Source organism: Bradysia coprophila, unplaced genomic scaffold (assembly GCF_014529535.1).
Source record: "Bradysia coprophila strain Holo2 unplaced genomic scaffold, BU_Bcop_v1 contig_94, whole genome shotgun sequence".
NCBI classification, from domain to species: domain Eukaryota; kingdom Metazoa; phylum Arthropoda; class Insecta; order Diptera; family Sciaridae; genus Bradysia; species Bradysia coprophila.
Genome location: NW_023504022.1, coordinates 2,235,692 through 2,249,332, shown reverse-complemented (window position 1 = coordinate 2,249,332; position 13,641 = coordinate 2,235,692). Strand labels below are relative to the sequence as shown.

At 38.5% G+C, this 13,641-nt stretch overlaps 2 protein-coding genes across 2 annotated transcripts; one reads left to right on the top strand and one right to left on the bottom strand.

Annotated features, from left to right (window-relative positions):
• Positions 1–1,547: 1,547 nt before the first annotated feature.
• LOC119085490 (ankyrin repeat and MYND domain-containing protein 2) lies at positions 1,548–6,964 on the bottom strand. Its single transcript, XM_037195906.1, has 5 exons — positions 6,955–6,964; positions 6,181–6,426; positions 6,058–6,104; positions 5,222–5,986; positions 1,548–1,856 (listed from the first exon to the last, which is right to left on the bottom strand). The coding sequence occupies exons 1-5, from the start codon at positions 6,962–6,964 to the stop codon at positions 1,623–1,625; spliced, it is 1,302 nt and encodes a 433-aa protein (XP_037051801.1). The 3' UTR covers positions 1,548–1,622.
• Positions 6,965–10,365: 3,401 nt separating this feature from the next.
• LOC119084873 (cyclin-dependent kinase 10) lies at positions 10,366–12,389 on the top strand. Its single transcript, XM_037195013.1, has 8 exons — positions 10,366–10,510; positions 10,572–10,717; positions 10,777–10,849; positions 11,046–11,220; positions 11,279–11,484; positions 11,548–11,709; positions 11,781–11,846; positions 11,907–12,389. Exons 1-8 carry the CDS (start codon positions 10,501–10,503, stop codon positions 12,269–12,271), a joined length of 1,203 nt encoding a protein of 400 aa, XP_037050908.1. The 5' UTR covers positions 10,366–10,500; the 3' UTR covers positions 12,272–12,389.
• The last annotated feature ends 1,252 nt before the right edge of the window (positions 12,390–13,641 follow it).

The window sequence follows — 13,641 nt, the reverse complement described above, 5'->3', positions numbered from 1 at the left end:
GACACTGTGGTCACTTTCATACAACCACTCTTTCGATAACCAATAACTTTGCCGAAGAAGCCAACTTTCCATCTGCTTCACATAAAAAGTTACAAAAATCGAGGGGGTGGTCACTCACACACAAAAGTGTACACTGTGGTCACTTTCAAACGACAACTCTTTCGATAACCAATAACTTTGCCGAAGAAACCAACTTTCCATCTGCTTCACATAAAAAGTTACAAAACTCGAGGGGGTGGTCACTATTACCTAAAAGCGTACACTGTGGTCACTTTCAGTAGACAACTCTTTCGATAACCAACAACTTTGCCGAAGAAACCCACTTTCCATCTGCTTCACATAAAAAGTTACAAAAATCGAGGGGGTGGTCACTCACACACAAAAGCGTACACTGTGGTCACTTCCATACAACCACTCTTTCAATACCCAACAACTTTGCCGAAGAAACGAACTCTCTATCTGCTTCACACAAAAAGTTACAAAAATTGAGGGGGTGGTCACTCACACACAAAAGCGTACACCGTGTTCACTTCTATTCAACCACACCACTCACCTCTCAAACCCATACAACTTTCCCCGAAAACAAATCCATGTTACCCAAAGAAAAACTCAAAATCATCATCGATCACTGTACGTTGGAGTAGCTCAAAAATGGCCCACTTGGAGAGCTGTCACTCGCTCGAAATTGATCCGAATTTCCTAAATTTTTTTTTCCTCGATTCGTAGGATTGTTACCTTTCATTGAAACTCTCACACGCCCCTCTAGCTTCTAAAACAGCCGCTCCGCAATTACAAACGTGTTCCCGTTGGTGGTCAAACACCCTACTTACCACCTTAACTCCAACAAATTGACCCCAATTTTTTTCCACTTTTTTTTCTTCGCTTCGTACCATCAATACCTTTCATTTGAGCCCGCTCACGCCTCACCACCTTCCAAAACAGCCGCTCCACAATTTAAAACATTTTCCAGACCCTCAAAAAAACCCATAAAATCCACTCTACCACCTCCCGATGAAAAGTTAGAAAAAAACTTTCTTCTGCAACTTTGTTCACCGCAATAAATGGAACATTTCTTGTTCCCCACCCGACGCTCCATCTCCCAAAATAACCGAGCTATATCGATTCTCCCATTTTCCACCTCCCCACAGTCATAACTTCACTATCTCCGAACAGACTTTTCACCGGACCACGTTTTCTCCACGTTTCAGACCATTCCCTACAACATATCAAAAAGTGTTTTTTTTTTTTTTTTTTTTTTTGCTCTGAACTTTCATTTTGACGGTAAATAGCGGACAAACAGAAAGACAGACATCTCGTCGTTATAATATAGTATGCCTAGACTGTATATTTTTGAAAAAGAAAAACCGACTAAATTTCGTATGAAATCACACAGACACCCATCAATTTTGATATTGAAATCTCAAATTAGAAAATAATGTTTTGTTGACGAAAAAAAAAATAATTTCTTTTTTGGAAAAATAATAAGAGGTTACATGTGCCGGGCCAAACGTTGTACGGAACAGCTTTTAGGTGGTCCCAAATTTTGGCAAGTAAAAGCTGAGATAAGTGCGGCTCTTATGCACAATCTGTCACACACCTACACAACATATATTGTGTATAAATTAACCGGCGACCAAATTCTGCAATGATTCGCTTATTTCCGTTGCATCAATGTCCTTCTTGGCATTCGCTCCATTTGACGCTGTTCCGGTTGGCATCGGTCGGGCACATGCTTTCTTATGCATAAACCAATGTAAACGTTGACACTCTCTGTCACAATATTGCACTTGTTTGCACTTGGAACATTTTTTGTCAGGTCCTTCTTCGCCACACGTACTGCACGCAGTTATATCTTCCTATAGAATTGTCGAACAACAGAAATGGACATTAGAAACGGGATGCGATGGTATTCATAATCAAAAGGATTATTTAAAGGAATGTATGAGTGAATTTTATCGATGTGACGAGTAATTCCCATCTGGGAAAGTGTGGTGTCTGAAGAATTCCAAATAATTCGCAAAATAATTGTCAAAAGAAATTTCTTGCCGGGAAGATGGAAAATTAGTAAAATATGCAGTTTTGCTTCCTTTCTCGCCTACAGCTACTGTTGTACAAACCAAGGTTCCGAAAAAACAGGTTAGACACTTCTGAGTTGATCACGAAGGCGGTTAAAAACACAAATTTTGACAATTTAGATATGTTTTGTTGAACACACCCATTATAGATTGTGTGAAATGACAACTTGATAAACATAAAAAAAATTCTTAAAGTTTTCTTTTCACACAATCTCTGATGAGTGCGTTCAACAGAACCTGTCTAAATTGTCAAAATTTGTGTTTCTACCGCCTTCGTAAGTGTCTTAACCTGTTCCTTCAGTACCTTGATACAAAACCCGTTTTTATGTTTCGTCTCGTCACGATCTTTTGTTTGACACATCACATTTTTGAGCTCAATAAGCTGTGCGATATGTCAAACGAAAGGTCGTGACGAGACGAAACAAAAAATCAGATGTGTACAACAGTAGCTAGAGGTGAGAGTCTGAGAGAGCAAGCAAAACTGCATATTTTTCTACTTTTCCTGTTTTCCCGCATCTCTCGGAAAGAAAGTAGAGTGAAGATGAACGCAATTCTCTTAACACGAATGCCGGAATGAACACTTCTGATACGTATTCATCTAACACGTCCAATTTGCGGATAAGTGAACCAATGGTCTGATGGTTATTGATGAAGTGAAGATAAGACCAATGTCTACAATGTACAAACATGCAATAAGTCACTTTTTGCGTGAATCACGCGTTTTCTTAGCGTAAGCATTAATAGTATTTTACATGACTAGGGATGAAAAGTGGAGTTTTCGTGTGAATTTTGTTGATCCGAGGCGTAGCTGAGGTCGATAAACACACCAAAACGAGATTTTTCATTTTTATCCCGAGTTATGTAATGGATTTTATATGCTAAGGGCGTCGAAAGAAGTGCTTGAAACATGAAAAGTACGGTTTTCGACGCATGTAGCAAGTAAAATACATTTTTACATATTGTAACTGAGGTACTTTTCGGCACTAGGGACTTTGCTATTGATTAAATAAAATTCTTAAGCCACGGAACTTTTCAATTTTAATGGGCTACAAAGTGTGCCGTCGGAACAATATTCCAATGGCGACATAGTCATGGAGTCAGGTGCACCTGATTCAGATTACTAAATAGCTATTTAGATAACAAACAAGCAAGGTTGCACTAGCGTCGCTAGTCATTAGCGACGCTACTAGCGTCGCTACTAGCGACGCTAATTTTCAAAATTTGTCGCTACTAGCGTTAGCGCTCGCTAGAATATCAGTAGCGAAAAGTTTTTCGCTGATCGCTAATCACTTCGCTAATGAAAAACAGAACTTTCTAGGTATTGAACAATTTAGTATTGAATTATTAGAATTGTTATTTGCATAACTAGAAGTGAAGCGTTGAAAAATTATTCAAAGTCCGTTGAAAGTTTATGAGATTTCATGTATTAGACCAACTTCAACTCGCAATCGTGTAAAATACTTTTCATTCTTTGCATTAACAAAATTCACATGAAAGCTTTACTTTCCAATTGTTCATCACTAGTATGCCAACTATATATATACTAGTAAATATACTAGTAAAAAGGCAATCTTCAACATTTATTTTCGGAACTTTACTGTCGAACTTTTGTCTAATTGTGAACAAAAGTCAATTCTTTTCGAACCAGCTTTATTCTATTTGACAAGTGGTAGCCCGTAGCCGGCTAAAGAAAACGATTGCTCAGACATTAATTAAAGACATTTCAAGGGGTACACTTTGAAAATACCAAATTTTCTGTATTCAAAAGTTTATCGATTTGAAATTGGTCGTCTATTCATAAAATACAATACAGTTATACGCAGTAGTGCCGCTTCTGAAAGGCTTCCCAATTTTTCGAAATTCGTTTAGAGAACCGATCCCTGTCAAATGAGAAATGAGAGCTTTGCAGTTTCGTAATCATAAAATCTAATAAATTTTCCTCAAAATTCAATCAAAGTTCATCAAAAACAATATTTAAAAAAATTATTGAGATTTCATCATGTTCAGCATGATCAAAAATGTTAAAAAATTTATAAATTAAAAAATCGTCTTATTCATGAGATCTTTTAGCGAAACATTAGCGATCGCTATTAGCGGCCGCTACTAGCGCGCTAATTTTTTTTCGGTTAGCGAATAGGTTTAGCGATGCTAACATTTTTCGAAATTAGCGTTAGCGTCGCTAATAAAAATCGTTAGCGATCGCAACCTTGCAAACAAGAAACTTTTCTCGAATTAGGTGGTCAACGTTTCATGCAGAGGTTGGCGAAAGTTGATTAAGAGTGATATCGCCAAAACTTGATCCAATTTTGGTGAAAATCAATACAATGGTTCATCGATCCGGGCAAGCTATAGCTCGTTTGAATCGTCTTTCAATTCTAAGAAATAGGGATCTTTTACTTTTTCGGTTAATTTACCATTTTCGGGGTGAACACGTGAAAAGTGATTGCATGTCAAAGGGTAGTGAAAACAGTTTTTTTGTGATAGCTCGAGATAGACATGTTTCTAAAAGTTGAAATTTTGTAGGAATATAGGCCTTTCGCAGACCTTCATAAAGAGTATAATCATCGGTATGGGCCGCCACCCGTTCTGGACGTATGACTCAAAGTATGGTCAATGTTTGGACAGTCCCGCTGGCTTGCAACAGAACTTTTCCGCGGAACTTGCCATAGGGTTTTGTAGCTGGACTTACTCTCTTTCGTTCCATGTATAATAAACCCCAGAAAAATTTTGTTGCAAGCCATAAAGTTAGTTGAAGTAAAATCTCTGTCCAGTAGACTCATATGTTTCAGTGTTTTCAACTTGTTTTTGGTCTTCAAACAGGATGAAGCGATGCAAATGGAGTGAACCGAAAATGGGAATTAACAGAAAAAGTAAAAGATACCCATTTTTTCTCAGAATTGAAAGACGATTCAAACAAGCTATAGCTTGCCCGGATCGCCGAACCATGGTTTTCATTTTCACCAAAATTGGTTCAAGTTTTGGCGATATCGCTCAATATTCTTTAGCAGGTGAACGTTCGGGGCAAAAGTAGCTTTTTCGCCGTAAGGTATGACCCGTCCTTTTTTTAAACCAATTGCCACTTTTCAGATCATCGAAACTTTAGTTTGGGTGATGGATGAATGAGACAAAAGAGAAGAAAAACTCACCACAAATCCTCGTTGACCATTAATAGCCGCACGTACAACGTCTAAAGCTGAAGTACAGTCCTTGTTAGCCAATTGTGACACCACTTGCCGGAATATTGTACATTCTCTGAAAGGAAATTCACGAACGCAATCTCTAACAGTCGACTCAACATATTCCAAAAGGCCTTGTTTGTTCTCCTTCAGCACACGTTTGGCAAACAGCTCCACATAATCAACCGATTTGTTGTCGACACCCCCGTCCTTATTCCGCGATTGAAAATGATCGCGACATTTGTGAATCTCGGTTACAATCCAGCCGAGGTAGTGGTATTTGAAAGCCATTATTTCGTTCACCTCGTTGCTGCGCTGCATTTCACGTTCGGCCATCATTTCCAGGACTTTTTTCAGTTGTTTCAGATGATCGCTGAATGCACCGAATTTCTGCAAATTCAGTGCAATGCGAACGGGATGAATGTTACTTTCGATGACGAACCGATGGAACGGGTCTAACAAGATGATCGGTAAATACGGCTCCGTTTGTTGTCCCTGTAGTTTTGTATAATATTCGATTTCTAATTTTGGTATGAAATTGTTGATGGTAGCGACTGCCCTATGATTGCCAACAAATCCACCCATCTGTGCGGCAGTTCGCGAAACCGAATTTAATGCCATCGAATTAGCACCAGCCAGCAGTAACAGTAGACAAATGCTGGTGTTTCCCGACAGAGCAGCGAAGTGGAGAGCGGTGTAGTTCATGCCATGTTTACTGGAATTCGGGTCCGCTCCCTGGAGGTGTCCGAGAAGAGAAAAGTAGATTGTCAATTGATGATACATTTCGAATCAATCCTCACACTCACCTGATCTAGCAGCATCTGTACGCACTCAACGTTGCCCTTATAACAAGCTGTGGGCCAAAAAAATGGTTTTAAAATTCGCAAAAATGTTTTTAGAAAAGTCTAATGTGTTAGAGGTGTCATTACCATGCTGTAGTGGTGTCATTCCATTTTCGTCCACAATGTCCACTGATGTACCAGTCAGTTGTGAGAGGAGAAATTTTAGTCCGCCTGCATCGCTCTTGGATATTTTATCAAAAATATCCTTCTCCAAGGCAGATAAATTGTCATTGACCATTTCGAATATTTTCTTTTTTTTTGTAGAGCAAACAAGTTTTTCGGTGATGAAGCGTGTGACAGTAGTATGTACAACAAAAAAAAAACCATCAGGAGTGAATTGAAATGAATTTTCTCTCTCTCTTTAAAAGATAGAACTGTCAACGCTGTCAATGCTAGGTCCCACCTTTTGGGCGGGTCAGGTCCCTTAACTGACAATTTTCTAAATGTATTTTTGACGTATTCATAAAAACTTGTCACATTTAATACATAATATATTTACTACATTAATGACTCCACACAAATGACAGTAAAATTTGACAAGCGTAAGGTGGAATGATTTTTGACCACTTTTTGAGCTCTCAATTTTATTATAAATTTTCAATTTTCAAGCTTTTCAATCAACCTCAAATCATAAATAAAAAATGACTCGTGTAGATTACGACCCTCGCTTCGCTCTGGCTGTAAACTTCCCACTCGTATGAGCTGTCTATTATTCTGTTTGATTGCCTTTTTGTTACATAAGAGTAGATGCGAAGTTTGTTTTGTGAATGTGGAACGAGGACTTTTTCACAAAATAGATGTTCTTCTCTTACACTTTTGCGTAAAAAAAGGAAGTCCCCGGCACTTAATGTACTTAATTACATGGTGACATGGTAATAAATAAAGTTTATTAGTTTTTGGTTCATCGTTAAAAATAACTCAGTTTACCAATATTTTCGGTAAATTGATACCAATTTCGACTCTATAATGGTAAAAAGATTAAAAATATTTGTAAAAAAAGACATTTATTGGTAGACCGAGAAAAAATAATAATAAAATGTCACGACTCGTGTGAATTACGGCCCTCGCAGGGGAGGGGGGGGGGTGTCTGTTAAAAACGTGCGCACAATTTCAAATTATTTCAATTATTGTAGAATCAAAATTATTGTTTGTCCTCCTTCCAAACTGGAGTCAAAACTTTTTCAATCGAAAAATGTTCGTTTTCAGGCTGTACTTTCTCTACAAACTCTTCTTCGCTTTCAAGATCTAGATCATACACCCACTCGATATCTTCCTCGGTGTCATATTGAACAAGAACTAGCTTCTCGTCTTTCCGTTGCCCTAACAACTTTACAGGTTTTACCGGCGGTACTGATTTTTTACATGAAAAGTTTGCTTTTAAATGGCTTTTCATTGACGATACTGAACTAAAGTAGCGGCCGCAAACACAGACCCTACCAATTATTTTGTCTTGGACAGACGGACAGAACGAATCGTAAACAACTTTTTTCGTTGAGATTTCAGGCAACATTTTAAGCTTTTCGGCTTCACTGATCGATAGGGTCACGAATAAATCTGCATATTTGTCAATGTCCTTCAGTTCTGCTATTTTAAGCCCGTCTTTGGTTTGTTGAATCGGTATCGGTGGTGGCAGGCCGGTGGGATGTAAAAATTTAAAAATTGAACTGCGTCTCGGTTTACAACAATTCTCGTTCGCACACTTCAGTACCTGAAATTTAGTTTTTTTCATCTTTAATTCAGACACGGTTTCTTCTGTTATTAAACCACAATCAACGCGATTTGTTAAAGCGGTCACGTCAGAATCAAGAATTAATAATTCTGTTTTCAGTTTGTCTTGGGCGGGTGTTAAATGTTTTTTTTTCAGTTTCGTCATGTACACGCACTTCATCAACAGGCGATCCGATTATTATGTTAGGCGAATTTATTTTATTTTCTTTGTCAACCGAGGGTAATGATTTATTTGAACGATCATTTTGTTTTTTACTGGCATCTAGCCAAAATTTTTGGAAAAAAACCTGTTTTTTCGCCTTGATTTTATTTAGACTCGCTATTTCATTGTCTACCAAATTTTTCACATCTTTATCTCGCTTTACATTGTTCCAGAATCTATTCACATCTTCCTGAATAGTTTTTTTTTACTTATTGTCTGAATACGCTTTTGTGTACGCGCTTAATAAATCAGAGTAAAGTTTTCCTTTATTAACAAAACTCATTATCACAAAAAACTTTAAGGAAAATATTTTACTATTAAACAATCGGACGCTTCACATCTAATTTTACACCGAGAAAATGTTCTAATTTCTCCTTTAAGTAAACCGTTATATCATTCAATATTTTCGATAAGTTCTCACACGCGTTTACAAATTGAAAGTCTTCACATTTCGAAATTATAAATTGAATTTGGCTTAGATCATTCTCTACTTCACGTATAGTGTCCGGTATATTTTCATATGGAATGAGATCACAATGCAGCACAAATTTATATTTTCGCTTGAGTTCACCGATTCGTTTAAAATTTTTCGATTCAGAACCCATTTCGAGTTATCCCAATACTAACTATTCGATTGAAATTAAAATCTGCGCATCTATGCGTTTGCACTTGACTCAATGCAATTGTTTAATTTCATGTGTATACCCACCAGACATTCATCAAACAAGCGGCATGGCATCAAAACATTTTTGCAACATTTGTTCTAGCAAAATCGATCGATACCGATTTTTCAACCAAAATAATGAATTTTGTCTAATTTGTGCGTACTTAAGGGGTAGGGGGGTGGGTATCTTCAAAAGCGTGCAGAAGCGTGCAATGGGGGGGAGGGGGTCAAAAATCGTCAATTTCGGGAGTACGTACTTTATGAATGGCCCCTTAAAGCAAAATCCATCTAAATACGTTCAAATTTGGCCAACCTACAAGCAAAAACGGCTTGCCGCCCTGTACCTAGTTCACACCAAGGGGTCTAACTCACGAGTCGGTCATCCAATTTTCATAAACTTTTTTTTTGTCGATCGGTATTGTAAATACCTTTCATTTGACGTATCACTTACAAGTGTAGTGCTTAAATGTCTGGAGATATCGTCGAAAAACAGTTAGGCACTTATTGGGCCCCAGCTCCGGAAGGGTCGACCTAAAATCGCCCATCTTCGAACTTAGCCTCACTATTTTGACTATCTTGCAGGGAAAAAAAAAATTTGAAATCGGATTTGATTTACTCAAGATATCGACGTGACAGACGGACGGACAGACGGACGGACGGACGGACGGACGGACAAAATTTTTATTGCGGATTCGTTATCTATGAACATAGGCAAACACTTTGCCCTTACCGTCTGCTTCGAATTCCATCAATTACACACGGCATCGTAATCCTATAAGCCCCTTCGTACTTCGTACGGGGCTAAAAACTTCAGAAATTAGTTGAGATAATTCATCTTATATTGTCTGCAAAAATTTAACTTTTTTATTAAAATTTCTTACACTTCTTAATCAAAGTTTGCTAATTTGATAACAGGCATTTTGCTGGTGTAAGATGTGGTTGTAAAGGGAGTAAAAAACTACCTACTTGATAAATGACAAACAACTTGATAGTCAACTATCAAATTTGTTAGTCTGCCATCAAGTTGTTAGTCAACTATCAAATTTGATAGACAACTATCAACTTGATAGTCAACTATCAAATCTATCAAGTTGATAGAACTATCAAATTTGTTAGTCAACTATCAAATTTGATAGTTGACTAACAACTTGATAGTTGACTATCAGATTTGATAGTTGACTATCAGATTTGATAGTCAACTATCAAATTTGATAGTCAACTATCAAGATGTTAGTAGTTCACTAGCAAGAGATGTTTACACGTTAAAAGATGGGCATCGAATGATGAAATTATTCTTCCTACTAGTTTCATGCAAGTCGAAAACAAACTTATATGATCTTTACCCACACTACCAAACCAAATCAATTTTCATCAAAGTAATCTTTTTTAATTGAAGCTTTGATCAACAGTATAAAATCCCGTTTTTCTCGGATAGCTTCCAGATCCTTAGTCCTACATAGCCCATCTTCGAACTTAGCCTCGGGATTTTAATTCCACGTATTTAAAAAAAAGAATCATCCAAATTGGTTAAAAATTACTCAAGTTATTGTGCCCTCAACGATTTTTTGTTACCCACATTTAACGTTTTTCATAGCATTTCATGCATTTTCAATCACAGTGAACCTTTTTGTTACCCACATTTTCTGGTGTAAGACCCTGACTTTCAGTCAAGGGAATTATTTAAATGGTGTGAGCAAAGTGAACGTACACAATTTTGATTTTGTCATTTTTGTGCGACAACATAAACAAATCAGAAAACAGAAACCGATCGAAATATTCAATTTGCAAATTTGAATTCAATTTTATCGACAAAATGGTTCTCGGTAATTCCAATGCAAAATTGGGCAATTTCCTTAAAAGAATTCACCAAACTGTGCATTATAGTTCCCATAAACATCGTGGACGACTCGACTGAAAATAAGAAAACAATAGCCCCGGCATACGATCCCCAAGCTCCCATCACTAGACGCGGAGTGCTGCCATCATTTTGTAATCCCGGACGAACGGTTGAAATTCGGGATGAAGACTTGGTACGTTCACTTTGATAAAATTGAGCACACAAAATTATGGACCGATCTTCGTTTTGTAGCTCGGACGGTGTCGTTTAGTCACGGAATTCGAAAAACTGAATCGAATCGGCGAAGGGACGTATGGGATTGTTTGTAAGTAATAAATGTTAGATTTTTATAAGCGGACTGATCAACGGGTAGCAGTGGTAAGAGCTGTGATTAAGACATTGCTATTGAGAGGATCGATCAGACGAACGAACGAAAAACAGTTATTCGTGACTGTCTTTCGTGTGCTTAAGCAGATGCCTGAGTTAATAAGTAAAATTTTCTCGTATCCCACATAACACAGATCGTGCCAGGGACACATCAAACAACGAAATCGTAGCCCTTAAAAAAGTCAGAATGGACCAGGAAAAAGACGGCCTGCCGGTGTCTGGACTTCGTGAAATTCACATCCTGATGAAGTGTTCACACGAAAACATTGTCAGACTGAAGGAAGTGGTCGTGGGACGGAGTCTGGAAAGGTTCTGATTTCTGCCATTTCACTGTTGATTTCCAATTTTAAGGCCGATATTTCGACAGCATATTTCTGGCAATGGAATACTGTGAACAGGACCTTGCATCACTGCTCGATAATATGACCACACCGTTTTCCGAGTCGCAGGTGAAATGCATCGTTTTGCAAGTCCTCAAGGGGCTCAAGTACTTGCATTCGAATTTCATTGTTCATCGGGACTTGAAAGTATCAAATTTACTGCTCACAGAAAGAACGGGGGCCGTAAAAATTGGTAAGATTTTCCGATCCGAAAATTTTTCCTTGAATCGTTGTCATCGTTCCACTCCTTCTTCAGCTGATTTCGGTTTGGCAAGATATTTCGGCGTTCCACCAAAGCCTATGACTCCACATGTGGTTACACTTTGGTACCGAGCTCCAGAATTACTGCTCGGTTCAACCAGTCACAATACTCCGATTGATATGTGGGCCGTTGGATGTATACTGGGCGAACTGCTGGGTAATTCTATCACTTTCTCTTGACCATGTTGACATTGGTCGTCACTTCTGCAATTGTTTTAATCGTTTCAGGGCACAAACCGCTGCTGCCAGGAACATCAGAGATTTCACAACTGGAGCTAATCATCGATCTTTTAGGTAAGAGCCGGAAGCATCTGAACGAAATGGATACTAAAGTACCGTGCGTTGATCCCACAGGAACTCCATCAGAAAACATTTGGCCAGAATTTTCCAAACTTCCGGCCATGCAAAATTTCTCCCTGAAACAACAACCGTACAACAATCTGAAACCTCGATTTTCGTGGCTCTCAGTTACTGGTCTACGTTTGCTAAATTTCCTCTTCATGTACGATCCGAAGAAACGAGCGACGGCCGAGGAATGCCTGCAAAGCAGCTATTTCAAAGAGCCACCGTTACCGTGCGATCCGAAATTAATGCCCACCTTTCCCCATCATCGCAATTTGAAGACACAAACGTCAGCCAATGCCCAGACAACATCTACGGCTGATATGTCGATTTCGGATTTGCTCGGATCGTTGGTTAAAAAGCGACGGGTTGAGTGACGCTGTTGAAATGAATTTTTGATAAACGAAAGTGTTTGAGGAGCCAATATAAGAACGAATGTCGTCAACAATAAACGGAATAAAAATGTGGAGTCTGAGACGAATGCCTTGCACAAGAGATCGTTTGTTCAGTTCTTCTACTTTCCCGTTATCACAAAGCTTGAACACTGTTTTTGGTCCAACATCGTATGTGGAGTGTACCATTCAACGATAAGTCGTCGGGCTCATCCCAAACTTTTATTACAACCTGAAATTATGGATCGCGTTGTAGCGATCGACAAATTGTCTTTCAAAAATTGTCGTTCTTCGCAATATGGCACTGAAAAATCGCTGACACGAGAAACGACGACATTCTGAAGAAACGGCGGGTTCCTGAAAAAAATGTGAATAGTCAACGAATCTTCATGAGCTCACCTTTTCTTCGGAGAGTCGTCATTTCTTCTCGCCTTTTCAAAATTTCGAACAAGGAATATCTCCTTCTACAAAAGGTTAAAAAAACGGCGATTTCCTGAAGAAAAGGTGAGTTCTTGAAGAATCGGCGACTGCTCAGACTCTTGAAGAACTCGCCGTTTTTTCTGAAGGACGATGAATTTCTCAACTGAAAATATTTGTTTCAAAGGTATACCGGTTCGAATGGAGTGTGTCCATAACCATCTCGTATGCTCGTCTTTCCATATTTTTGCTTCTTTAAATCGGGGAGTTTGTTCTCTATGTGGACCAGTGAATGGAATGTCAGTTGAAGCAAAACCTAAATTTGTGACAGTACTTAAAATGTACCTGCCTGCAGTGATTGTTGATGCATTTGGTGAAGTCCTGAAGTGAAGCTCCTAACTTCTTTGATGAATCTCTGAAGTCAGACCCGCTGATGTTTATGCCAGACACCTTTTAGTTGAGGTGTGAGTTGGCACTTTGCTACGTTAGTATAGGATAGATTCAGAGCTCAAGAAATCTGGCGTTAGTTCATTTTGGTCACTCTGGACCTCGATTCTCATGCCGATCGTAACTTTAAGAATTCGTAACTTGACAGTTCCCATAAGATTTTAATAAAATCATTTTATACACGCAACTGTCAATTTAAGAGTATTATGAGCTACGAAAATACGAGAATCGTCGCCCTGGTGAGTCCTGCGATTCCGGCTGATACATCTGTGTCGAATCCACATGTGTCCATTGTAGACTGGTGATAAAGTGAGTAGAATATAGTTGGATGCTCGAAACTGTGTTTGTAATGATAATTTATGAAGCAGAGAGAGAGAGAGAGAGAGAGGAGATTCATCTGTACAAAATTCGTAGCAGAAATCCACATTTTTAAATTCAACCGCCCTTAAAAGTCAGTAGTTAGAAATGTCAAAAGCCATTTACAGATGGCT